The following is a 26,706-nucleotide window of genomic DNA, read 5'->3' as shown; positions in this document are numbered from 1 at the left end:
ATAATTAATAAACTTTATAATGCCTATGTCGGCTTTTGTGCCATGATGTGATTCAGCTGCAAAAACAACATCGTCGATTCTCTTTTTACTGCTACTTAATTCCTCAAAAGATCAGTCATAACCAGAAACTTCACCTCAAAGATGGAATTTTATATTCCTGCTACACGCTAAAATAAAATTTAAAAAATCGCCCCAGAGAAAAATAATAAAAACATTTCCTTCGACCCTAATTGTGGGAGGTTCCAAGGAGTGTTGTGACAACAAAGGTTCCGAGAACGGGTGGTTTTAATAATATGTGTTGCACTATTGGGGGCGTACTTCTTGACTAATTGTATTAGCATTCCTTTAAAGCAGGACCTAGGGGTTCGGAATTTCTCTTCCCTTCCCCCTCCCAACAAATTGGCAACTCTATATGGTACAAACTTGAGATGAACTGCAATACATACTTTTTTATTCACCCTTTTGATATATTTTTTTTACGTTACGCGAAGTTCACGAGAAAGGGGGTTTTAAAATTCTATTACATAAAAAATTGCAGTTACACCGCGCGATCAAGCGTTAGTCTCAGCTATTGGTTTGTTGGGGAGACGGACTACATATTTTTTTTCAATTTCTCTGCTCAAAAAAATAATTTAAAAACATCTGATCTTAGAGAGAGAGAGAATCAAATCAAAATACGTACTGAAGCTTCAAACATCAATTTTTGTCAACAAGATGTTCAAATACGATGACCTATGTTCAGCTTTACTATTCCCTCAGGAAAAACATCTGTGATATTTTAAATAGTTTGCCGAGTTCTTCAAATGACGAAAAAGCCACTGCCACATGAAAACACGATTTACGATAATTTAAATTACTACACTTATTGAGGTCCGCTGATTTCCTTTAAAAGCCATTTTTTAATCCCTATTTTACCACATGTAAGTTTATAAAGGACAGATCTTAAAATTGTTCGCCAGATATCTTTAACTCACCCCTCCCCGAAAGACAACTGTGAGTCTATACAAAACACGCACTCATCATTTGTTGAGGTGATTGACAGCAGATAGATAATTTACAAGGCATCAATTTGCGATTAGAAAGAATGAATGACACGAAACAAATTGTCTGTCAAATTTGGAGAACAGACAGGGCTAATAACAATACACAAAAGCACAGACAGATAAAACATAATACTGTCAATCTTACGGCATGCAAATCTGTCCATTCAAGATATTTTTGTTGAAAAGGTTTCGTAAGAGTTCTGCAGAAGAGGTAATATCTAATTAGCATGTACGGCCGCAATAGATGGTTAATTTCTTTTTCTCCGTTTAATAACGGATTCAAAACCTTCAGGGGAAAATGCTGCCGAAATATGCCAGAAACAGAAAAAAAAAACATACCTATATGTATCTATATGTACTTTAGCTTTTCTTCTTGAAATGAAATATTTAAAATTGCAATCTTGATTGAATAGTTGTTTAAGCAATATGATATATTCAAGAAGAAAATTATCCCACTTGAACTTTCTTTAAAATAAAATTAAAAAAATATACGTATTTTCCTTTGATACCAGAGTTTTACTGTGTTCGTGCTGTGCTAAGAGGTCTCTCGGCAAACCTTGCCGTCTAAAACAATGATATTGCGGTATCTATGGATTTGCAACGTTAGTTATTTTAGTGGTAATGGCTTTATCGAAAGCTAACTTGACTGCCTGGGGGGCTGATTCACTGTCTCAGTAACATATTGACTCACTGACGGACAAACGGACCCGCGACTGAACAAAGGAACGAATAGACTGACGAATCAATCAATGAAAGGAATAACAAATGAACTAACGAAGGAGTGAACGAATGGACGAACAAACGGACGAAGAAAAAAATTAATAGATCACGGAATGAAGAAACGAATTAACTAACACGAAGGAGCGAACGAATGGAAGAAGGAACGAAAGTAGGAAAGAAAGAACGCGTGAAAGCATGAACAAACGAACGAAGGAATAAACGAACGAGTGAATGAACGAATAAAAGAGCCAATGAATGAATGAACAAACAAATGAAAGAACAAACGAACAGACGAAGGTAGGAAGGAATGAATGAAAGAACGAAAGGTTGAATGAATGAATGAATGAATGAATGAATTAGTTAATTAATGAACGATGTAAGAAGTGAAAACAGGAACAGACTCTGCTCGGAGACACTTGTAGACCAGAGGCGGATCCAGGAGTTTTTGATTGGGGGGGTCCAAACTTTGATTCAGAAAGGACTCTGGGACTCTTTGAGGCAAATTACTTCTCCCCCACACCCCCTCCCACCAGTCGCGGTTGCACGTTATAATTCCTTGGCCGCTTACCGTTTATTTGGATTCATTAAAAAAAATCAGCCAGTTAAAAGTGATATACAATCCTGTCTCAAAGTTGTAAGCGTCAGGTTTGATGGGGGGGGGGGGGGTCCGGACCCCCCGACCCTCCCCCTGGATCCGCCACTGTAGACAGAATTACCGACCAGCCAATCGGGATAACCAATTTAAAGGCTGTGTACGTGTAATAGACCCGTTCATTGGCTATAAAAGACCGTGCTTAAAAGTAATAAAGGTTTCCTTAAACAGTTAAAGGTCGAAAGTATCTCTTTGCTTTTCGTGTTCTTGTAAATCTTGCATGTCTTCATCCAGATTTGCTGTCAGTTCTTCCAAAAGAACATCCAATGCCTATGTAGAAAGGAAAAACAATTTTGTCAGGTAGACAAAGTCTTTTAAAAGAATTAATACATGTTTTGTACTTTTAAATACGTAAGTGTTAACCTAATTCTATTAAAGCATTATTATTGTCATCATTAATATCTTAAGACATAAAACTGTAAAAATTAACGATAAAATCCGACGTTTCGGAGTAGTCATGACTCCACTATCAAGGAAAATATAAAAAAGATCATGCAAATTGCAACATATGACGCGTTTTTGGCGCGAATAATTAACATTATTAAAAACTGGATCATTGGATAATGCAATTCAAGACTTTTTATTGGCTTAACCATTATGGTATATCAGCCAATATACCATAATCTACAAATATGGTAAGCGTACGCGTCAGCTTAAGATCAAAAGGGAGCTAAAAAATCCAGTTTCTTCTTACAAAAAAATAATTTCTTGGGGGCGTTTTTAATAAAACAATTATTCCACTTGCGCTTGTTGGATATGAGATGATTATAGCCAACTCGGCGCTAATCGCCTGGTTGGCTATCTATCATCTCATATCCAACGCGCGCTTGTGGAATAATTGTTAATTAGAGGGTGCGAGGATCATAAAAATATTTTTAAAATACTTTCGCACGAATGGAGTCTGGTTGCACGTCGAGACTCCACTCGTGCGAAAGTATTTTCATTATATTTTTATGATCTTCGCACCCTCTTATGTAAATTCTTCGCACCAAAAACGCTTTATATGTTGCAATTTGCATGATCTTTTTATGTTTTCCTTGATAATGAAGTCACGACTACTCCGAAACGTAGGATTTTATCCTTCGTTTTTATAGTTTTATGTCTCAAGAAATCTCTTTTGATACGGATCATTAATATCATCGTTACAATTTTTATTGACGAGGAGGCCAGTTACTTAACTATAATAATAAGTATCAATATCATTATATTTATTACTATTTATGGACTGCATTCGCAATTTTATTTTCAAGGTTAGATCTGTCGTCCACATTAGCCCTTTGTCAGGAAGAAGAGCCAACTTTGCTCTGACGAAGGGCTAACGCTCGAAACATCAGCTTTGAAACTTGTTACCGTGGCCAATTTATATAAACAACTCAGTTGATAAAACCAAAATGACCTTGTTATACTCCTCCACCGACGCAGCACCACAGCTTACTCCCTTTATTCATTCGTCCGCATTAGAACCCATTTCAATGGCGTTTAGTGGATCCGAAACCAAAGAAATAACAACAGCCAATCAGAAAAAGGGGATATGTCACTTGGAGCCAACGAGAAAGTAGAAACAAGAATTCTGCCTAAAGCGCGGGAAAACGCGAGTAATTTTTGTTTTCAGTTATGTTGGTTGGGAAAGAGGCACGAGAGACAAATCACTATAGACAAATCACTGCGTAGCGTGCACGAGAAACTTCTTCTACGTTCATTTAAAGAAATGTCTCTGTTACGTTTTCTAAGAAAAACACCATCTGAAAATTATAATTTAGACATTTCTAGTGCCTTCATTTGGGTCTCAATAAGGAGTGCCGAAAGCACTTGCTACTAATCAAACAGCATTTTAAAGAAATGTGCAGAAGATGTGCAGTTTTTCATTTACCATATCACAGAAAACCTCTTCATGAAATTCTTTTACGGTAGCGTTGCCCCGTGTCGCTTCCAGTTGATCATTCATGGCTAAATAATTACGGATCAGCAATCCACATAACATGCCTGTGATAAAAAAAAATAAAACTGAATTTTAATGATGGGAAATAATTACTTCTTTTCTACTGGAGAAAAATACAGAAAAAAAAAGACAATTACAAAAAGGAAAAACAAGCAGTTTTCCGAGATTGTTACAGGAAAAAAAAATTACAAAAATTAAAAGGTAGAGGTGATGACAGATCGCTCCAGAAGCTTCCCGAAAGCATCAAAGCTTGAACTAACCTCGTTCCCAGGACTTTTCCCTTTTTGAATATTTTGAGGGGCGGAAAAGGGCCCTGGCAGAGGCTGATGAGTTCTCGTTTTTGATTGGCTTACGAAATCTGATAATTTATGCTTTTCCCGCCCCCCAAAATATTCAAAAAGGGAAAAGCCCTGGGAACGAGGTTGAGCTTGAACTAACGGCCAGCGACAGTCAATTTCCGGCCAAACATATGTTTTGTCGAGTCAACTCCGAGGAGGACCAGACATTTGGTCCAATGTAAAAAAAGAATTTAAGTGGGTGATAGACTTGTTTATCACAATTACATACCGCAGCGGAAATTCTACGCCACGCCCAGCGGGTATAAGCGAACAGTTGGCATATTTGTCAGCATTCTCTTTGCGATCAGCGAGCGATTAACGTTGTTTGTACTTAGTGCAATCTGTAAATTTTTTTTTCTTCTATTTACCTCCCTATCATGGGGAGCATCGCGTATGGTCTTAGGCGATAAAGACCCAGTTACCCCCAATTGAATTGGTGTGTATTTAAAAAATAATAAAGAAAAGAGAAAAAAAGCAAAATATTACCGGACAACAAAAAACTGATAAACAATTTATAACTAATAACACTGATTGCACGGGTACAGGTGGTTTGAAATGTTCGAGCTCTCCATTGTTCAAAATAAAAATCGGAAATTGAACACTAGCTTCCAAAATCGGAAAAAAGACACAGGCGACCAAATCAGAAATGGGACGCTGACGTCCAAAATCGGAAAACGGACACTAGTGTTATAAATCGGAATAGGTATAGGTTTTACAGGGAATGAAAAAAACACAAACCATTGTAACTTTAGGGAGTTAATAGAACATTAAACTGTCCCCTTACCGTCTAAAGCCTGTTGTGTATAATTTCTAACATGAAAGGACAAATTATCACCGGCCAACTGACTCAAAAGATGCTGTAGACACATTGAGTCTAAAAGGTGATCCTCTGCGTAAACAGAGAGCTGCAACGAAAACAACAAGAAAAAATCCTTCTTACACAAATTTTACTTTTGTTTTCCACAGAAGTTCTTTTAATTTCCTCAAATCTTTGCATAAGAAAAGTGGATTTTTATACTGGACTTGTTAACCAAACATCACTACATGTTCACCAACATACCCCAAAGGGGAAAACTCACGTCACGGTCTGTGGTTGGTCTAGAAAACTCACGTCACGCTCCGTGATTGGTCTGGAAAACACGCGCCATGCACTGTGGTTGGTCTAGAAAACTCACGCAATGCTCTTTGGTTGTTCCGGTAAACAAGCGCTCTGTGATTGGTCTAAAAAAGAAACTCGCGAAACGCTCTGTGATTGGCCTAAAATACTCACGCTTCGCTCTGTGATCGTTCTAGAAAACTTGTGCCGCCCTCTCCAGACCAAAAAGAGAAAACCAAAACCAATTGCCATTAAACTGATCGCACCTGTAGTTTACTGGTTTCTATTTTGAGCACTCGTTAGAGGCTTGTTTGGCAACTGTGAAATACTTTGGATTTGGTCATACGACACTAAAAAAACCATTATTGATAATCGTGAAATACTGAGAAATATCTAGATCCAAAGCGTTTCAACTGAGAATTACATTTCCCTCTAAATAAAATTGATATCTTCTTTCACAAGCATAGGATCAAAATAAATATTTTTTGAGACCTTTTCGCAGTCTTTTCCAGAAAATATCACCTGGCCAAGAGAATACTTTTAGCTGTGGATACACGAGATATTGCGGTTTCCATAGCCATTTCTGCTGGCAAGTTGCAGCCAGGCAGTTACCTTTTTCACTTGTTTTTCTTTGTCAACCTCCATCAATTCCTGCCAAGCATCGATAACGACTTGTCTTAATTCAGACGCTATGACCTCATCGATAATGTCATCAAGTGGGTCATCGTTCTGGAATCCACTCACGGCCTCAGTGACCTAAAGTGAGAATGAAAATCAACGATCGTAAATTGTTTCTTGCAGTATCTTAAGGATTTCAATGAACAATGCTGTCTTTTTATTATTGTTTATTATTACAGTGTTAAGTTAAATATTACTCTAGGTATTGTTCCCATTGTTCCCACCAATGGCGTAGCTCCGCTTTCTGCATATAAAACCACATACAACCCACAATTCCTCCATTCGCTCTGACGAAGGGCTAACGCTCGAAACGTCAGCTTTTTTATTCGTTACGGTGGCCAATTTACAATTTCAACTTAGTTGATATAACCAAAAATATAATTCATGCTGAAATTTGCTTTCACCCTAAAGATCAGTCGGCATATTCTCTATACATTTCTTAAGGTGCTGACAAGGAGAATTTGTTTGGTAATCAAGTGCTTGTTTAGTTGGTGATGATTTCCTATATTCTCCTGACCTTACTGTGTGACTGAGGGGTGATATTGCAAGGAGAAATTAGATGCTGATCACTCTTGGGGTCAAAGGGTTATGTATACACGAAATTATCTCCTTTCACCTTCAGCACAGCAAACTCCATAACTGTTGAGATCTTTAGCTGGTAATCAAAGTCAAGACTTATTCACAAGTTACCGGCCTACTCTAAACCTAAATATCATAAAAATGTTCTTTATCAAGTGGAGTGCCTTAGAGTGATTCAGCCCCAGCATTATCAGTTACTCTGACTTTTTCTAGTGCTCTGTTCGTACCGTAGTACTGTGTTTATTTATCTCAAATGAACGCCGAAAACTCGAGCTCATACATTGGCCGCACGGCCTCGGTCAATGAAAGTGAAAGTAAGTGAAAGTAAGTGAAAGTAAGGTTTTCTGAAAATAACAAACAAAGAAGGCATCAAACTCCAAATAACTGCCTGAACGACAAAAAAAACAAATATTAACACACCGAACCGTTCACTTAAGCCAACGAAAGACACAATAACGCCCTTTTTAAAACTCTCTTCAATGGATAAAAAACTAAACAAAACATCCGCAAACCCGAGCACATAGCGATTCCAGCCAAAAGTCAAGTGACCGGCAAAACCTCGGACTCCCAAGGGAGTCAGGAGTGACATGCTCATTTACCCCTGGTTAGGGAAGACGTAAAAATTTGACGAGTCTTTCAGTCAAGAACACAACACAGGGACCCCAGACTCCCCAGACTGGACTCAAACCTAAGCTGCTTGATTTTGAATCTAGCTTGCTCTCATTAAAAAAAAACAAAACAAAACAAAACAAAAACAGAAAAGCAAACAAAAGCAAACCTATCAACAAACAAAAAAACAAACAAGCAGTCTTTACGAATGACCTTTAAAGCTCTAGAGAACATTCTTACCACTACTGGAAGCATCGGTTCAATTGTTTCTAATATGAAATTCTCTAGCCAGTCGCCAGCTTTAATTACAGCCATGTGACCCAAGACCATTTCCTCCACCAAAGAGCGCACAAGTTGCCCAGCAAATTCTTGTACAACTTCACCAATGATACTGTCACACACTCTTACACATGGATCTTGTCTGGAATAGGCACTGAGCATAAAAAATAAATATAGATAATTAGTATAATTTCAGAGCTGAACAAAGAGTTTCCAGCAATCTGATTGGTTGAGCGGTTCCTTACATGATGCTATATAAACCGCTCCGCCCAGTTTATATAAAATGTTAAACTAAAATGTTAATAAATGTTACTAAAATGTTATGATTTTAGAAATTTCTCTGTTGTTCAGCTCTGAAATTATACTAAAACAATTATTCGCCTCAGGTTCGGTGAATATTGTCGAATAATCCCCTCAACTTCGTCCCAGGGATTATTCAACGATATTCACCTCGCCCTTGGAGAATAATTGTTAAATACATTACCATCTGAAAAAACCAACTACACATCCACGAAAGCACAAAGAGGATAGAAGAAATGAATTATTGACCTTACAGTTCTACCAAAAAGATGGGAGAAGGATAAGATGGCTGTTTAAAACATTTCATGCTTCTGCTTTTTTGTTTTCCTGAGTTAATTTATTCCCCAAAGGCAATTATGACCTTACTTTTGTTTACAGCATCATTGCAATGTACAGCGGATGCAATGATGCAGGAATATTCGGTAACTGATCAGCTTGGGAGTAACTAACCCCTCAAACCCAAAGAATGACCAGCATCTCATTTCTCCTAACAGTAAAACTGCTGAATCATTTTTAAGATGAGGAGAATAACCAAAATGATCACCAATCTATGAAGTTCTGATTAAGGGATCTGAGAATTCCTGCTAAAATTTCTGACAGCACAGATATTTTAGCAGCACACTTCTGCTGTCAAAGATGTTTCCTACGCTTCAGATAGTTGGAGATTCTAGATATTCAAGATTCAAGGGACTGCATTGCAGGGTAGGTTGTAAATGTAATACTCACATTCCTCCATGAGAATAATAGACCCCAAGGGTGACCTCACAAATAAAGGCAGTAACCTCTTGATCAATGATTTCCCTGCAGACCCACTCACTGACTTTGTATCTAGGATCTTGAACAGACTGAAACGAAATTTACCACAAGCTTGAACATTCACTTTCAGTGAGTTAAGATATAGTAGTGGTTTGGTTTCAGAGCTCACAGGAAGTTTTTAATATGATTATATTAACTAACAGGGAGGAAAAGAGTTTCTAATCAGTAAAGCTGCTTTAATTTGCAGAATTTTTGGATGTATGGACCTAAACTCTGATAATTACAGCGCAAAAATGTATTATTTTAAATATCCTTGTAGTTTTGATCTGATCATTTTTTAATCCTTGCAACCCTAGAAAAGTTTAAAAGCCTTTAAAAATCTAAATGGTGATTAGGAAGTGTGCAGAGCTTTAGATTATTATTATAAAAAATTTTTGATATTGGAGATTCAAAGTAAGGCTCTATAACATCCAACTATAATAAACTACAGGTCTGGACAACAAAGTATAAAACAATTGAAAACAGATGGGACCTACCAAGAATTTTTTACCAACCAAAACATCAATCAAGACATCTGGAACAATTTCTTCTATCAGAAAGCTGTCAATCAAATCTTCTACAAATTTTCTTGAAAATTTCTCATTACACATGTGGCGCCAGAGTGCAAAGTGAGGACCCTGCCAACAGCACAAAATAACAGAAAAAAAAACCTCTTTTAGTATGGGGTGTAGGTTGAAAACATATTCCTGTTGACTAAGGGACAATTTTTATGCATAATTTTAGTGAAGTTGTAAAACTTAGCCTTGTAGTTTTGTAGGTCTGTATAATATCAAACACTAACTTTGTCCCAAGTGATCACATATGCCTAACCTTTCTAACTTGCCAGCCTCTGTGATATTTCTGGATGACAACTGCTGCTTGAGATCGCGATAACTGGTGAGGTGGTCTGAGAAGAAGAAAATCAAATTTGTTCAGAATGCAGCAGACCTGAAACCAACCAGGTAGAGCATCAGTCTAAATTACACCCATCTGATCATCAAATCCAAATGGGCTTCAAAAAAAAGTCTAAATTTTATCCAAAATTGACCGATAAGTGTTAATGAATTAGACTGTACTTGACTCTTCTGATGCTTGGCTCTGCTAGCTCCATACAGCCGGAACTTCAATATTAATTTTTCAGCTTTGTATTAATTACATGTAGGGTAGGCAAGGAAGAATACAATAGAGACCATTTTTTTATTCACTTGACTCTGATGATGAGCTCTGTTAACTTTTTAACCTCTAGGGGTGACCAGCATCTAATTTCTCCTTACAATATCCCCCCTGAATCACACATTAAGGTCAGGAGAATAAAGGAAATGATCACCAACTAACGGAAGTTCTTGATTATTAAACAAATTCTCCTTGTCAGCACCTTAGGAAATGTATAGAGAACAATATGGAGAATATGCATACTAATTTTGTCAGAGGTTAAAGGGGTTAAGGTTATTGTAACATCAGTCTCTGTAACCGACAATGGTCCTTCATAACCCTGCAGGGGAGGATCCAAGAATTTTTTGACAGGAGAAGGGGGGGGGGGGGAGGTCCAAGAGTCCCAGATTGGATTCACAAACAGACATTTTTTTTCTCAACACTGTATCTTAAGTAAGCTAAGAAACTTTCTGAAACTTTAGAAATTCTTTTCCCTGACCAGCTCAGTTAATAAAACTAAATTCTTTTGTTATACTCCACACTGACACAGCACTACAGTTTCTTTTAAATTAGAAATTTATCTCCTTAAAGCTAAGAAATGTTGCAAGACAGTTAAATATGAAATACTTCATATTGTGTAGAAACATTACCACTGTGCTCCTGTTGTTGTAAGAGTTTTGATATCAGAGAAGTGGCAAAAAAAACAAAAACACAGGTCTGATAAGAAAGGGAAGATGCAAATCCCCTGGAACCTCCTCTACCACTGATTTAAATGATCACAGCATGATTAAAAACCTTATCAGTTATCACAATATATTCTTTGTCTTATTTACAATAGACATTGGTTGAAACCTGCCAATGAAAGGGATTCAAACAAATCTACCAACTCCTTCTCATTACCTTTCAGCATAATGAGCATTAAAAGGACCACTGTTGACTCCATTAAAGCCTTGCTGGGGTACAAGCCAAGAAGCATACCCAGGATGCACTGGGATCATGGGAACCGGGTACATCATAGGGGGGTGGAAAGGGGGTCCTTCAGGTGGGTGGGGGTAGTAAGATGGCCGAACTGCATATGGATAACTGCCATTATGACTTTGAAAGGCCTGATTTTCTTGTCTTGAATTTTTTCTTTTGGTTGGATCATACCTGCAGAAAAAGAAAACAGAAACATATAACATTCTGTAACTCTGTCCAGTGAGAACAGAAACTCACATGGAGCTGAAACATTCAAATTGTATTCAAACTTTCCGAAAATTCTGAATTGCTCAGTTATAAGTTAGGATACTGTACTTGGAAATAAAAAAGTTGAAAAATTTGGTGACTACATGCAACTAAATCCCATACAGGCCTGATACTTTTTCGGATCTTATTTTCACTATTGCTTAAGTAGTTAATGTTATCATTACTGTGAAGATTGCTTTCAAATTCATGCAACTACTTTGGTTTCCTGGAGAGTTTCATTACTCATTGAAAGAGTTGCTCAAATTCTTCTGAGAGAGGAAGCTCAAGAAGTTCTGGATAAAATGACCCAGTTACCTGGAATTTGGACCATGTTTGGACCTTAAGCATTGTCTATGATCAATGTATGGGTGTCTCGAAAACTCAGACCTCGAAAACTCAGACCCCAGACCCGAAAACCTCAGACCCTCTGGGCGTCTTGAAAACTTAGACCCAAAAAATCTATACGAATGTTGAGTATAATTTTCATGATTGTTGCATGTGTCTAACACTGCAAGCTGTTTTTTCTTTTCTCAGCAGATAATTTTTATGATCAGTGCATGTAATGCCACTGTATCGACGAACAGTAAAAAAGTTGGCTTGCGGCATTCACACGGTGTAAATATGTTTTATTTTTTGGGTCTGAGTTTTCGAGACACCCAGAGGGTCTGAGTTTTTCGTGTCTGAGTTTTCAAGACACCCAAAGGGTCTGAGTTTTTCGGGTCTGGGGTCTGAGTTTTCGAGGTCTGAGTCTTTGAGACATCCATCAATGTATCATTACCAAAGATATCTAAAACCCCCAATACTACAACCTGTTTTAATGGGTCCTAAAGAGATTTATGATAACACAAACATCTACATGCCACATCAACAGAATCCTTTCCATCTTTGGTAACATGTACCTTTTGGGTACACCATGTTGCTGTCCAGCAGGCAATGGAGGAATGACACTCAGGCTTCCACGCTTCAAATCTTGATTATAATCTGAATCTACCGAGGCTGGCCGGTTTTTAAGTTTAGGGAGGTAAGCAGGGCTTGTTGGTTTCCTTGGAGGGACAATTTTCTCCCATGTAGTATTGGAATCTGCGGACCATGATCGATTTCTGTAGGGCTTGTCAAAGGCAGACCAGTCCCTACTTCTTTCTCTGTCCCTTAGCCTAGCACAGAATTTGGTCAAGTTAGTAACTTCAAAGTTCTCTTTCTCGATGGAAATGGAATAGTTTATGATAAGTCATGCCTATGGCTACAGCTAGATTTTTTTTTTTAAGAAAAGGGGTGGGTGGTGAAACAAGTGCAGAAGATACCCTCTGCAGCCTCCTTTGAACTTTGGCACTTTCATCAGCATATTTAATCAGGGTTAAAAGAGAATTGAAGGAGCGGGGTTTGCCAATCACACACAAAACTAAAAGGGGGTTCCAAACGGAGGATTTATCTGTACTCAAAGTGAAAGATGGGGCTGTGCAGAAATCTTGCCAAACTCAATAGCAAATTTACCATGTTCTAGAATATTTGAAAGGTTACCTCTCTAAAACGTTCTTTCGCGGATTTCTGTCAATTCCTGACATACTTTGAGTGCTGTCCCCTTGGAAACATAATTCTCGTCGCACTCAAACACAGAAATTTCATCTCTCACCGAATATTCCCTTAATTGTGGTGACACAGATTAATAATCTGCATCTTAATCTCACTTTTTGTGAGCAGACATTTATAAAAGAAGAACGAGATGGAAAGAATAAGCCCTAGTTGTTAAAGTTCCTTGAAAGAGATTATAGCGGCCATCTTGAATGTCGAGCCTGGCCCCAGATTCCTTTCGTACAAGCGCCGAGGAAGGAAGGTACAACCTCTGCTCGTGTGCGGGATCGCTTAAGATTTAATCTCAGAATAGATGGCAAAAAAGGTGTATGACTCCCATTAAAGAGAAGAGTAATCGTCAGAAATTTTGGAAACATCGTTCCGATTTAATAAAACTTTCAAATGCCCTGAGGTGAAAATAGGTTTTTCTTTTTTTTTTCAGATACGAGTTTATTTTAAGCGAAAATTCATTCTACGCTCTTCTAAAATTTGCCCCTTAATTTCAAAAATATATTTACTCCTTTTTGTTATTATTACTTTGTTTTCCCTTCAAATAGTTTTTCCTCAAAACCGTCTGTTAAAAACGGACTCTACCAGAGTTACTTGAGGAGGGTTGGATCGCGAACGAAAGAAAGTACGTCATAGGCTCTAGAGTCAAATTCCTCGACGAGGGAATCGGGGGGGGGGGGTATGGGGTAGGGTAGGGGGAGGGTAGGAAGGAGTCTACCGAAGAAGACTTGGCAGCCTAGCCAAATGAGGAAACGGTCTTTCAAACTCTACAAGTTCTACAAAGAAGCATGGTATTATTTCGTTTCTGATTGGTTGATGGGGTAGTGCGAGTCTCTAGGGGTAAAAAAAGACATTACTGTACTGCTATTAAAACATGACATGTACAAACTGACACAAGTTTCTCCATTTATCTTGATGAGCTCAAACATCTGTAATGAAATTGATTACAAGTAATATATATGCTCTCTTTTTACACAGCTTTTCATATTATAGCGCTATAATTAAAAATAAAATCTCAATAACTAATTTCCATTCCACCTTCATCTCAAAAATACCATTCATGTGAATACCAAAGAAACATGTCAAATATTTTGAGCGGGTGATACAATTCGTAAATTACGTCTACGAGAAAATGATCGAGCTAAAAAAAATGCTCGTAAGTAATCTATTTTTCCTCCGTTATAAGTGGGGACACATTACTTAAATAATGGTGGCTGCATCGTCCTTGTGATATCTTGCGTGATAAGCCACATAACGCTCATTGGAAAAATAAATAAAACATGTCTAATTATTTCAAATTAATACATAAACGAACATTATTCATATCTATAATAGTTTCAATAAATTAAGGAAGAATTTCATGTTCCTTTTGCGAAATTAACGCAAACAACATGTTCATTACAGTAAAACCTTAGAGATTGTGATAATTTATCTTCCTCTTTTGTTCATGAAAACATTGGACACTTCGTTCTAATAACGGTAAATAAAGTACAAATGCCCCGTATACCTCCATTCAATTGATTCTTGATTAATGCACTTTAAAGACTCGTGATCGCAATAATTTTTTTCATATCTCTTGTCAAACCCTGTTAGGATAGGGAAAGGGAACTAGAAATCCTCATGAGTGAGTGTCTGGATTGGCTTGAAATCTATAATGTCAAAGGATGCTGACTATGCCTGTTACACGCCAAAATGGTGTGATTTGGCCACGTGCATTCGCACACTGGATACGTGCAAACGAGCAGACATGCACTAGACACGTGCAGCCGTGCAGAGCGTGCTCAGTTCCTCCACCAAAGTCTCGTGACGGAACGCAACCCGAATATCCGGAACATTCGTCTTTGTTACGTCATTTCCAGCAGTTCCTTCCTTGCCGTAGTTATCACCAATCCAGTGACGTTTCACCTGTCAAAATGTCAATCATACTTCATATGTTCACATTTATACACTGAAAGAAGAAGAAATCTGGTGGAGGCGGTTTAAAATTGGTGGTCAAAAGTTTTGCTGAACTAAAACTTGTGCTGGTTTCGAAGAAAATACCTTAAATTTTTATCACAATGGCATCTTTTTTGGTAATTTTTGACCCTGGTTCACAACCTCTGTAGATGATGATGATGATGATGATAATAATAATAATAATAATAATAATAATAATAATAATAATAATAATAATAATAATAATAATAATGCAGTAAATGGTTTGAACCCGGGGGTAACATGTGAAGGTGTAGTCTGATCGTCCGGGTGAGTGTAGTCCTGAGAAGGACTGTTGTCGGTGGCAGTGACAACAGTCCTTCTCAGGACTACACTCACCCGGACGATCAGACTACACCTTCACAAATAATAATAATAATAATAATTAGGGAATATATCGTTTTAGTTTTTAGACATAAACATAGCTATCTGTGGAGACGTACGTTTGTTAAGAAGACATAGGCTACGCTTTGCGCCCTATGTTCTTTTATTTATTATAGCATCTATATGTGTACACAGCATAATAAGACACTTAATTTACTATCTAAAAGTAAACCAGATTTAAACAAAGTAAGCTTAATCTAGGCCCTAAAATGCAAACAGATTGTAAATTCACGTTGTAAATAAGACTAGTGTTAACGTAGTTTTTAATAAACCCAAATGCCAGAAGGCAGACCAGTATATATACAAAGAGCAGGAAAGAAATTGAAGTCACAGGAAACTTGATCAAATTCAGTGAGTTTTAGGGTGGAGAGCAAGAATGTGGGACAGCCAGAAAAGAAATCCAGTGTGCTAACCATATGACCACTCTACTACCCTTTGAGTCCAAGACCACAAATTGTGGGCAATCTTTTTAGCACAAAATTTGGTCCTCTTTCAAACCTCTGTCACTTGTTATATACAATTACCTTGCTATTACCTGAAAGGATTGTAACACATTACTTAATCACGGCAAAATTCTCCACAAAGTCTCTCAAGTCAGAGAAACATCTTACCTTATTCTCAAAGCCACTCATAACCACACTGTTTCTAGCCAGTTCTGACATGTCACATGGACTGAGTTTCCAAACCTGAGCTGCAATACTGTATTCCTCCATCAGCGGTTCCTAACGATTTAAAATCAGAACAAAAAAGATCAGTTTCTCCTCAGGATACCAACACATAGCCCAGCCCAAGGTGAATAAAATATTACCCATCAATCACCTTGATGATAGAGTCTGATGTGACACTAACTTCTCAAGAGTGAATTATGAGGACTGTCTTTCACCAGTTGAAAGAATGGATACTTTAAGCTTTAAACTCTAGTTTACTACTACTGAGAACCAGTCACGAGTTTGGACATGCCAGCTACCGTACAGATATGTCCGGAATAGTCAAAGGAACTTTAAAATTTCATTTGGTCTCTCTTTCTGTCTGCACGTCTATCATTCAGTTTATCTGTCAGTTAATTAGTCAGTTCATCAGCCAGTCACTATTTCAGTTAGTTGGTAAGTGAGTGAGTCAGTCAGTAAGTAACTCAGCCAGTCATTCTGTTTATCTATTTACTTTAATTTACAGTTTCTCCATCAATCAGTCTGTCACTAAGTACAGTAAACACTGTCCAATATGACGCACCTTTTCCCCAAACATTTTTGTAGCAAATCAATAGTGTGGCTTATCTTTGATTATGAGATCAGGAAAAAAATTTTTTAAAAAATTTGGGTTGGCAAATGTGGGGTGCAGCTTATCTGCTGGCATTTAAGTTACATAAGTCAATGTGTTAGTTACTTTGTTTTGGTCTCTAAGTTAATCAGTCTGTCAGTTAGTAAGTAAGTCAATCATTCAGACAGTCCATTTGTCCATTCTCCCACTCAATCAGTCAATCAGGCAGTCAATCATTCAATATTTTTATTGGTCATTTGGTCAGAGAAAGAGAAAAAGAGGTGGCCAACAGGAATGGTGGGTCAGGCAGATGTTAATGACCAAACAATTTCTACTCCATCATTAATCTCAAGGATCATATTTACAACAGCACAACTAATTGGTCATCTGTGAACAAACAGAACCAGACAGTCTGCAGAAATGGAGATTCAAATACTGTTGCAATGACACTAAAAACTACCTTTGTAAAGTGAAACATGAGGGGATCGTCCGTTGACAATGATATCATCAGACCACGCCCCAAGAAATCGGGAAGAGGATTCCTCTGATAGTTAAGGAAGAGAGAGTTGTTACTAAGGGGTGACATGGCAATGCCAATCTGAGCCAGGTAGTACAGGTACTGCAAAGCTGGTACCTGCAAATAAAACAAAATCAACATTCAAATCAAACTAGGACACCCTCTTTGGCTATCTTGAGTTGATTGCAAAGATGTAATACTAGTCTCTGTAGCATGAAGGACTATGAGTACTACTTCTTCCCCTTGATGGGATGTGAATCTGTCTCATCTCTCAGTAATCTGTCAGCTACCCCTGACAATTCACTGGTACATTTACCAGGGGTTACACTTCATAAAATACATGGCTGCCAATAGCATGATAGGTGGCTGTGCTCGCAAGCTAATTAGACTGCAATGAGAGAACTCACAAGCTGCCGTAGATCACCTTAACCTGTGCATTACTAATACTCCTGGATGACAAGAAGCACTGTCGGACTTCAGTACTGAGCTGAAAAAATACAACAGAATGACCGGACCAAGTGTTGACCCTCCCCCAATGAGTTGGCTATTAGGAAACCCCACCCCCACATACAGATTCAGACCTATGTTCATAATTTAATAAAACTTGCACAACAACAAACCTTTCTAAGAAGAAGACCATGAGAGATGTTCTCAGCCAACATGAATGCTGACACCAAATGATGGGCAGGTCCAGCCTCTCCACAATGAGGTCGCAATACAAATGTGTTAAAACCACGTTCCCTGTGAACAACAAACAAAGGAGTTCATACTTACTTTCAATTGATAGAAAATAATTTTTCATTGCAGGTAACCCTTTGATAAACCTTAAGAACAATTATCAACTGATTTTTCCACGCAGTTGTACTGCTAAATTTTTCATTTAAATCATGAGAAAAAATGACATCATTGCCAACCTAAGAACCTTTGACTGTCAAACATATTCTCCTTGTCAGTAACAAAGAAAATATACAGCAAAGAGTATGAGGAATATGGATAGCGTTGTTAGGTTCTAAAGGGTTAATTGGGAAGATGAGACTTACTTTCGTAAATGGTTTAAAACCACCATGTTGGAGTACAAGTAATAGAGGTAATATGCATAGGGTGGATTTTCTGTGTTGTTCCAGTCTACAGGCAAAGGGCTCTTGGTTGAAAACAAATGACTTTCAGCTTTGCTTTCATCATCCACACTGTCAAAGCCAATAACCTGTTGACAATGAAGAAGAAATCCTGTCACAGAATTTCCAGCTAACTAATTTTAAAAAAGGGACCTTAGAAATTTGATGGTGTCAATGATTCCTTCAACATATTTACAGCCTTCTCTCATTTTTTTCTGTTTCATAAAGTTTCCTCTCTCATTTTTTCACTTTTTGGAGCACATTGCTCTCTCTGTTAATGCAAGCCTTTGTTACCATGACTGTTACTGATGTATGAACAGAGGGCAGAAGCACAAGTACAGCCTGTTGCTTTACTGTTGTACAAAAAAAATCTTTGATATATCTAGAAAAATATTGTACAGTGAAGTCCTTAGTAAGGTAAAAAAAAAAAAGAACTGTAATCTGGATCAATATTTGCCTCCACGTCCTGATTACCAAATCATCACAACACTTGTAAGATCTTTGAAATGTTCAAAATATTCATTGAGCTTCAGTCTCCAGGTTAAAATTGAAACTACACACTATTTGGGTTAACAATAAACCTCACAATAAGCTGCTGTAATACCTGAGTAAGAAATTTGTGAAGATCTGGGTGTGCCTGTGGATTGACTGTAGCTTCAAATAATGGATGGAAAATGTTCTCCAACATATCTTGGAAATTGTTCACAAGATTCTTTGAATGATAGATGTCACTGAAAAATTAAGAAACAAAACAAAGCAAAGTCACAAAATTCAACAATTGGACAACACCATATTTTGATTATCAGGCACCATAGAACCAAAACCAAAATACATGTAATCACAGTGGCCAATCAGAACAGGAGAAAACATCACAAAGAGCCGATGAGAACTCAGAACCATAAAATTGTAGTTGGCTTGTAGCACAAGCATAAAAACCAAGGGACTAAGTTGCAGTTTGATACCGCATTTGACTGTTGTATAAGGGATTTGAAAAAATCTTCTGATGACATTCTAGAGAGTGGTATTAGTTTTCAAACAGAGTTTAATAATATTACTCACTACAGTCGAGGAATTTGAATGAGCCAGCGCACATTGTCCGAGTACATGTTATGTTGAACTGCCCAAGAAGCCAGGATATCCCATTCATTCTTTGCTCTCCCATATATGGATATTCTATATTCAGCATTCTGATATTTGCTTTCTTCCAAATCTGCTATGACTTCCTTCAACATCTCCGCAAAGTAACGGCCATTGATGTGGTTGTCTGTCTTGAGAAAGATCTCCCTCAACCTGCTTTCACCTAGAAGCACAAAATATCATTAAGCTTGCGGACAAATTCGCAAGTGACAGCCTCATCAACTCTTTCGTTGTCAGCAGTGACCACAAAGGAATTTCTCCTTACCTAATCAAGACATTTTCCAGCAGAAAGGTTGGGAGAAGTAAGAAAACTATCAACTAAAGGATACTGTTTGATTTAACACCAAATTCTCAGGGCTTCAGTTTGTGAGAAATGCATTGCAGGCAGTGTAGAAATTTGATGTAAAGATCTTGGGGAGTGAAAGGGAAACAAAAAGAGAAGCATCAGCCATACCTACGGGGTTGTACTTGGTGTTGAACTTGTCAAAACGGTGGAAAGTGTTCCTGTCCTGAAATATGTAAAGGTGAACAGGTATTCAGTGTATATTATTTTGTCAAGTATTCCAATCTGATTAGTGCAGTGCATATTTAGTGTTCACGCATGGTTTACATATTAATTAGGCCTTTACACCCTCATATCAGGATCTACAATCTTTATACTCTTCTTTACGCATTTCCTTAGCAATTACAAGAAAAAAATTGTTTTCATTAATTACTTCTTATTAACCGAGCGGGAGGTCTGTATGAGAGAATCTTGACCAAGGTCCCCAGTACAGACCGAACGCAGTGAGGTCTGTACCAGTGACCAAGGTCACTGGATACAGACCAACCTAGTTTGGTTAATAAGATGTTCATTATATGACTGTGTCAAGAAAGCAACGGAACATTATAATATATTCTTTGTAACTTTTCTTTCTAGACCGGTCTAGATGCTGGTCTAGATGGGAAAATCTAGACTGCTTTAAATATTGATTTCAGCCAATCAAATTCGTGAATTCGGTAGTTCCCAGTCCTTGTGAGACACAGCCATGGTATTAACCTTTGACCACTGAGAGTGACTAACATCCAATTTCTCCCTTCGTTATCACCCACAAATCAGGAAACGGAAATGATCACTAACTAATGAAGCTCTTGATTGTTGAACAAATTCTCCTTGTCAGCACCCTTGGAAATGTATCAAGAACAGTGTATGGAGAATATGCATACTGACATTAGGGTCAGTAAAGGGTTATAATAAATCAACACACTCACAGCATGTACGTCCAATCTGTCCACACTAAGATCATACGGAGTCAGCTTCAACATAGCAAAGACCTGATGAAAAAAAGAATTACTTAGTACACGAAGATAACAAATATATCTTATTACACGTTTTGTTGTGTAGTATCGCTGAGTATTTTTACAAAAAAATACTCAGTGATGCTACACAACAAACCGTCTAATAAGAGATTTATTATCCAACATGCAGAATTGTTAATTCAGTATGGACGAATTTCGTGGATATTTCTGGAGTACAAATATCGAGTGATATTTGTACTTATCTCCCGTGTTATTTGTAATCTACGAAGCACAGCTGGATAATAATAGATCTGCAAATTGTATACAGTGTACAAAGAAAAAAAATGTCTCACATCTTTCTCTAAGAAATGCAATACTTCATACTCTTACCTCTCGTAAAGTGATCTCCCTTCCTTCATGCACTGTCACTAAATCCTCAGCATTGTACTTCATTTTCCGTTTTATGAAACGCAGCAAGTGTTTGTGATTCATACAGGATGCTCCATGTACGTGGGTGTCCACCTGAGTTGATACATACAGCCCCAAACATCAGAGACAATAATAGACTTTAAACAGCACACCATATTTATTTGATTGAGCATTCAGCTCCATATAAAAGCCCATCCCCCCTCCTGCTGAAAAAAAAAAAAAAATGTACACTCAAGGAATATTGATTATTGAATCTCCTATTCTCTTTCTATGGTACATCTTTGCGTTTTGACCTTTGCAGAGTTAAGTCATTGTCAAATTTCCATGAGTATTCTTTCCAATTCAAGCTTTATTGTGAAACATAGAACTTAGACCAATGAGAAAGTTAATCCACTACACAGCAATGCAAGCATAAAAAACGAGCAAGATCAAAGAATTAGACAAACCTTTCTAACATTGTAAAAGTCCCTATGTGGAACATCCTTCATAGCTGCTAGCTCCCTGTTCTCATTCAGCAGAGAGTGGAGACTATGTCGAGAATCTAAGTACTTCAAGCGTCTGTGAGCAAATGACTTTCTGAGATTAAGCAAAAACATAAGACAACCAGTAAGAGTAAATTCATGAAGCATGTTAGTGACCATAAATAGATTAAACATTACTTCAGGCCAAGAGTTGGTGACAAGAATCTTTCACAGACTCATATAAGAAATCGTCAACGTTTACTTACCCCCTCCCCCCCAAATAATAAGACTGTAACGCTTGCTTTCTGACTGCATATAAATTCCTTGACTAATAACTGTTCACAGAACCAAGGAACTCTATCTTTTGGTCATTGTATGTTTCCTTCCAAATTTCTTCAGAGAATTTGAAGATTAATTTTATCAGTGAAAAAGTCTTCCAGTTGATAAACATATCTACTGTATTCCTATTATCTGTTTGCTTGATAATATAATGCTATGACAAGGAGAAATTACACGCCGATCACATGCTGGGATAAAAGGACTGACATGGTTATCTACTAACTAGCTACTTACATAGGTCCATGAGTTGACAGAGCAAGAAGAATATTTTGATCTTCAAAAAATTCTTGCAGGTTTGGAGCAGGGTGCATCACTGGCTGGGCTGAGTCACTAACAGAAAAATCACTGTCACCAGAGACATCTCGTTTACAGGCTGTGATATGGTAGACGCCATCAATCATCTCAAAAATATAACCACAGTCGCCAGGTATCTCAATATCGTATGGTGACTGAATAGAAAATGGCTGTAGAGGACAGGTGTCTTTGGAAAAAATTGGAGAATAAATTTAGAAAGTTAAAAAGAAACACCAGTGAGATGTATCTAAAGGCACTTTAACATAATTTCTGAACGTTTAATATCACACCTAAATCTAAACACCTAGTAATTAGCAGCCAACACTTTAACAGGAAATGAACAATGGCTACCAGGCTTTGCATTTTGAGTTAACAGGGGTTTCAAAATGTTTTGAAGTAGGCAGCCGACTCTGGAAAAGTAGGTGGCTGTGATAACGCCGAGATTGTCTGTCACAAGCAGACTGTTATGACCAGAGTAGCCGGCGACATACAATCAAGTAGCCGGCGGAACTCCGGTGGTCGCTGGCTTGTTTTGAAACCACCGAGTTCACCCTTTAACTCCCTGAGGTGATTAAAATCTAATGTCTCTCTTTGATTTCCATATATTATTCCACAAAAAGTTAGTGAGAATACTAAAAAATTATCAGGTAGAAGTTGTTATCTTGATCTAACACCAAGTTCTTGAAACTAATTTATGAGAAAGAGGTTTGGCAGCTAGAGGGGAGGATTAACAATCAGATCTTGGAGGTTGAAGGGTTAACTGTAATCACTTGGCCAAAACACAGATAAAATTAATCTTTCAGTTTTTCACAATACTCATGAGTATATTATATATAGACATTTTGTTGTATAGTATAGTATTGCTGAGTATTTTTAAGAGTTGTGCCGTATTTTGACGAGCCCGTACGGCGAGTCAAAATACAAATTGTGAGTAAAAGTAGTCAGCGATACTACACAAAAAAACAATTCTAATAAAAGATTTATTATCCAAAAAGCCAAATTGTTTCAGTGCCTGTGAATTTTGAAGATATTTCTAGAGTACAAATATTGCACATGATATGTGAAGCACAGTTGGATAATAAATAATTTGGCTACTGGCAGACTGTGAACAAACTTTAAGTTAATGAGATGCTAGAGGGAACCCAGTTAGCAGTGGATTGGTATTCCATCTTGGGAGAGTACCCTTACCACTGGTCATTCAAAAAATGTTGAGACCAAGATAAGGTTTTGTGGTGTAAACTACTTGGATGTCAAACTTTCTTTCTTTCATTCCAACCAAGGAAGAGACAGGAAATACCCACAATGACGCAAATATTTCCTGTACATTCATCCCTAAATTTATGTTCTACCCATAAAGCTGACTGGAAAGATAGCAAAGCTAGGGTTCATGGCCCTCACCTAAATCATCATCAATGGAAGGTCTCTTCAAATGAAAGTAATGAGCTTCTGTATCAAAATCTTCATGCACAGTCTTCAGTTTCCGAGCAGTTGTGGAACAAAAGCTTTGCATGCTCATGGCCATGTATTTTGACCTGATAAACAAGGCCTCCACTAAGAGCTTGGCTGCTTGTTGCAGCTCATCAATGGACACCTGAAACAAAACAAACTTTCTGTTCAATCATGGTTGGAAGTTGTTGAGGAGTTCACCTCAAGAATATTATAAATTATATAATTATGAGGTACGAAGTTGCTATCTTGACCTAACACAACATTCTCATAACTTATTTTATAGGAAATCTGTGGCAGCTAGAGGGAGAATTAATGATCAGATCTTGGGAATTAAAGGGTAATAGGAATCACCGAGGTTTGATTCAAAATGTAGTGGCCCTTGCTTGAAATGCCTTGATGCTAGCTAGAAAATCTAAAAAGGACTTACTCAATAATTTTACAAGAGCTTGACAGGTCTCTCACCACGGTTATTTCTGGACATTTACTGAAAATCTTTAAGAACCGAAAGTAACTAAAAAAAATTTGACTAGAGAATTGAAGGTAGACTACGAGTGCACCGTACAAAGAAATGAACATACCCCGCTTATATCTCCGCCGGAAATAGACAGCCTTTGATAAAAAGGTAATCTCTCAGCACAATGGTCCAGGTCATCGTCTTTATCTTTCTTCAAGACTTGCTCTATCTCTGAGAAGTCATCTGGAGTCAAACCCTCTATCATCTTCGACTGTTGTCTTTCCAGGTCGATTTCTTCATTTTTCATTTGAATCTGTTCTATGGGGTGGCGAGGAATTTCAAACGGGTGACACCAAAGGCCTTCTTTTTTGTGTGAATCCCTCGATACTTCGGCCTCATCCTTAAGGACCTCCAAGGTCTCTTGCAAAGTTTGAAAAACATTGTGGTTCTTCGGTCCAATAACCTGCCCAACAACTGCTGCAAACTTTGAGGGCCCAGCGAAAAAACGATGCCGCCTGGCCGAATCTGGTGAGAAAACACGTTCATTTGAGCGAGAATTCTCTGCAGTTTGGCTAGATTTCTCGGGAAATTCCAGTGAGTTCGGACGTTTTTCAACTTGTCCACTTACACCGTCCACTATGCTCTTGTCTGCCATTTTGTGCTAAATGAAGTTAACATTTAGCGCAGCTTGTGATTGGTTTAAATCTTTCAAGAACTTCCAGCGAATGATCTTATTGGCTTAGCCATTCATGCAGATATGTCAACACGAACCGGCTTGAACCGTGTAAACATCAGACATACCAGATCGAGAGGGTTTATCCAAAACTAATTCTTTAGCCAAACAGATCGCAATCATTTGAGTTACCCCTGAGACACACTTGTGAAAAAAAGCATTTAAATTTTAGAAGAAGAGTGGATCATTATGCGTGATTGATTTCATCACGGTACAAGTAAGTGTTGTGGTAAAAACAATTGCCCTTCCCAAGGGAGCTTGTACCAGAAAAGAATAATTCTTGCGATAAAATTTGATGTCATGAGAATTAAGAGTAATAATCCCAATGATCACCACGAAGTATAAACAATGTAAGAATCTGACGAATTCTGTAAGAAGCATGAAATTTGAAGAAAAAGATCCATCGCTTTACGGAAGGAGGAAATATTGTATTTATCCGAGTCTACTTGAATTACATAAGTGAGCAAGTAGCACTGCCAATTGTATCCGGACCACGGTTGTTTTCTTTTCAATACATTTCCTAATTTTCGACAGAGAGCCAAGAGAAAAAAAAAAGATTTAAAGCAATTAAATTCAACCTTGAAATTTTTTCAACCTCACATAAATCTCGATCGATCCGTTTTTAAAAGACCTTTGTGATCTTGTTGTCGTTGACTCGCTCCTACCTACTCGCCATATCGGTAGAAATTTCCATTTGCCTTTCGTGATAATTTTGAAGAGCATGAAATATGAATTTGAATGAAAACATATGATTCTTGACGTTAAATTTAAAAATAATCCACAGCGAATGTGGCGATCGATCTGATAACGTTACTGACAAATAGACGTCTAAACCGAGAAACTAGCCTCTCGATTTGTTTACCTTCAATATCTCCATCGTGATTTCCTACTTCGTTGACTACAACAGCCTCGTTTTGTTCCATTATGTGAAGATCAAGCAACTGCGACGGTTTTTTTCTCGCAATCAAAAAATTCCGTGGTTCCCCTCAATGGGCGGTCGATCTGTCGCTTTCCTTGTGATGTTACCTCGATCGCATGTTTCAGTGACCGGAAGTCACGCTAGCTTCATAAATAACACGAGTGCGCCAGTTTTATACTAATCGGCATTTGATCACTAAAGCAAGTTCCTATTTTCAAATTCTTACCTATTGTTGAAGACAAAAAAAATAAAAAAGAAAGAAGCGCACAAACTTCAAGGAGTCACTTGTCTAAGGGTGTTTCTGAACCATTTGTTAGAGTAATTTAATAATTGTCAGAGGTCAAGGTGAAAGGGATGGGTCTCATATATGCAGATATGTTTCTATATGAAATTTGGAGCTTAAAATGGTAGAAACATATGCGTGACTTGCGCAAGTGATTTTGTGATATTGTTTCTGTTTTAACAGGGGGGAAGCCTCTGGTTTTCGGTCAGCTTTGTTTGTTTGCTTTTTTTTAAGTTTCTTTTTTGCTTTGTTCTTAAAATGGAACATTTCGTAAGCACCTTAAAATAGTTTTAATGAATAATTAGGACAGAATTCCTGGTGTTCAGTTCGTAGAACGGGGCGATATAAGCGGAGGCGCGAGTAAGGCATTCCTCTTTTTCTCTCTGTCACTCAGGCTTTCAAACTCGAGCTCCATTTCAAACGGGCTAGAAAAAGTTCGGACACGGCAAACAAAAAACTTAAACAGGACAAAAACGAATAAATAAACAAAGAAAACAGGAGGAATGGTCGAACAGCATCAAGAAAAAAGAGCAAAATATAAGCCAAAAAGAAAGAATGTGAAGAGCTACAGCCAGTGAATTGATATGAAAGTGGTCATCGCAATAATGAACACTACTTGAACAATAGTGAAATAAGACCCAAAAAAAAAGTCAGGTCTTTACGGGATTTAAACCCATGATCTTCGCGATACCGGTGCAGTG

At 37.7% G+C, this 26,706-nt stretch overlaps 2 protein-coding genes across 3 annotated transcripts; both read right to left on the bottom strand.

Annotated features, from left to right (window-relative positions):
* Positions 1-1,202: 1,202 nt before the first annotated feature.
* Positions 1,203-13,226, bottom strand: LOC111328697 (uncharacterized). The gene is made up of 11 exons (XM_088726690.1): positions 12,923-13,226; positions 12,304-12,558; positions 11,081-11,329; positions 9,860-9,935; positions 9,526-9,666; positions 8,960-9,078; positions 7,895-8,087; positions 6,401-6,544; positions 5,477-5,597; positions 4,286-4,398; positions 1,203-2,685 (listed from the first exon to the last, which is right to left on the bottom strand). Exons 1-11 carry the CDS (start codon positions 12,964-12,966, stop codon positions 2,587-2,589), a joined length of 1,554 nt encoding a protein of 517 aa, XP_088582816.1. The 5' UTR covers positions 12,967-13,226; the 3' UTR covers positions 1,203-2,586.
* Positions 13,227-13,871: 645 nt separating this feature from the next.
* Positions 13,872-25,827, bottom strand: LOC111328735 (AMP deaminase 2). 2 transcript variants are annotated; one of them, XM_022933224.2, is made up of 15 exons: positions 25,666-25,827; positions 24,195-24,595; positions 23,566-23,758; positions 22,108-22,354; positions 21,520-21,649; positions 21,035-21,166; positions 20,618-20,680; positions 19,821-19,875; positions 19,289-19,529; positions 18,834-18,960; positions 18,155-18,318; positions 17,735-17,855; positions 17,058-17,231; positions 15,952-16,062; positions 13,872-14,887 (listed from the first exon to the last, which is right to left on the bottom strand). In XM_022933224.2, the coding sequence occupies exons 1-15, from the start codon at positions 25,724-25,726 to the stop codon at positions 14,735-14,737; spliced, it is 2,373 nt and encodes a 790-aa protein (XP_022788959.2). In that variant the 5' UTR covers positions 25,727-25,827; the 3' UTR covers positions 13,872-14,734. The 2 variants fall into 2 exon arrangements, with proteins under 2 accessions (XP_022788959.2, XP_088582814.1); XM_088726688.1 differs by lacking the exon at positions 25,666-25,827 and having other exon boundaries at positions 24,195-24,748.
* Between the last annotated feature and the right edge of the window lie 879 nt (positions 25,828-26,706).

The sequence above is a fragment of the Stylophora pistillata genome, chromosome 7 (assembly GCF_964205215.1).
Source record: "Stylophora pistillata chromosome 7, jaStyPist1.2, whole genome shotgun sequence".
In the NCBI taxonomy this organism is placed as follows: Eukaryota; Metazoa; Cnidaria; class Anthozoa; order Scleractinia; family Pocilloporidae; genus Stylophora; species Stylophora pistillata.
The sequence above is the reverse complement of the archived record's forward strand: the minus strand, read 5'-3'. Positions and strand labels throughout refer to the sequence as shown.

Excerpts from the sequence above, each read along its gene's own strand:
- LOC111328697 (XM_088726690.1), bottom strand. The coding sequence starts at position 12,966 with ATGTCAGGAATTGACAGAAATCCGCGAAAGAACGTTTTAGAGAG. Across the intron at positions 11,330-12,303 it reads CAACATGGTGTACCCAAAAG|GTATGATCCAACCAAAAGAA; the intron begins GTACATGTTACC and ends CTTTTTCTGCAG. Across the intron at positions 9,936-11,080 it reads AATGCTCATTATGCTGAAAG|ACCACCTCACCAGTTATCGC; the intron begins GTAATGAGAAGG and ends TCTTCTTCTCAG.
- LOC111328735 (XM_088726688.1), bottom strand. The coding sequence starts at position 24,725 with ATGGCAGACAAGAGCATAGTGGACGGTGTAAGTGGACAAGTTGAAAAA. Across the intron at positions 18,961-19,288 it reads ATTCAAATTCCTCGACTGTA|TGACATCTATCATTCAAAGA; the intron begins GTGAGTAATATT and ends TTAATTTTTCAG. Across the intron at positions 14,888-15,951 it reads TGAGTGGCTTTGAGAATAAG|GTGAAACGTCACTGGATTGG; the intron begins GTAAGATGTTTC and ends ACATTTTGACAG.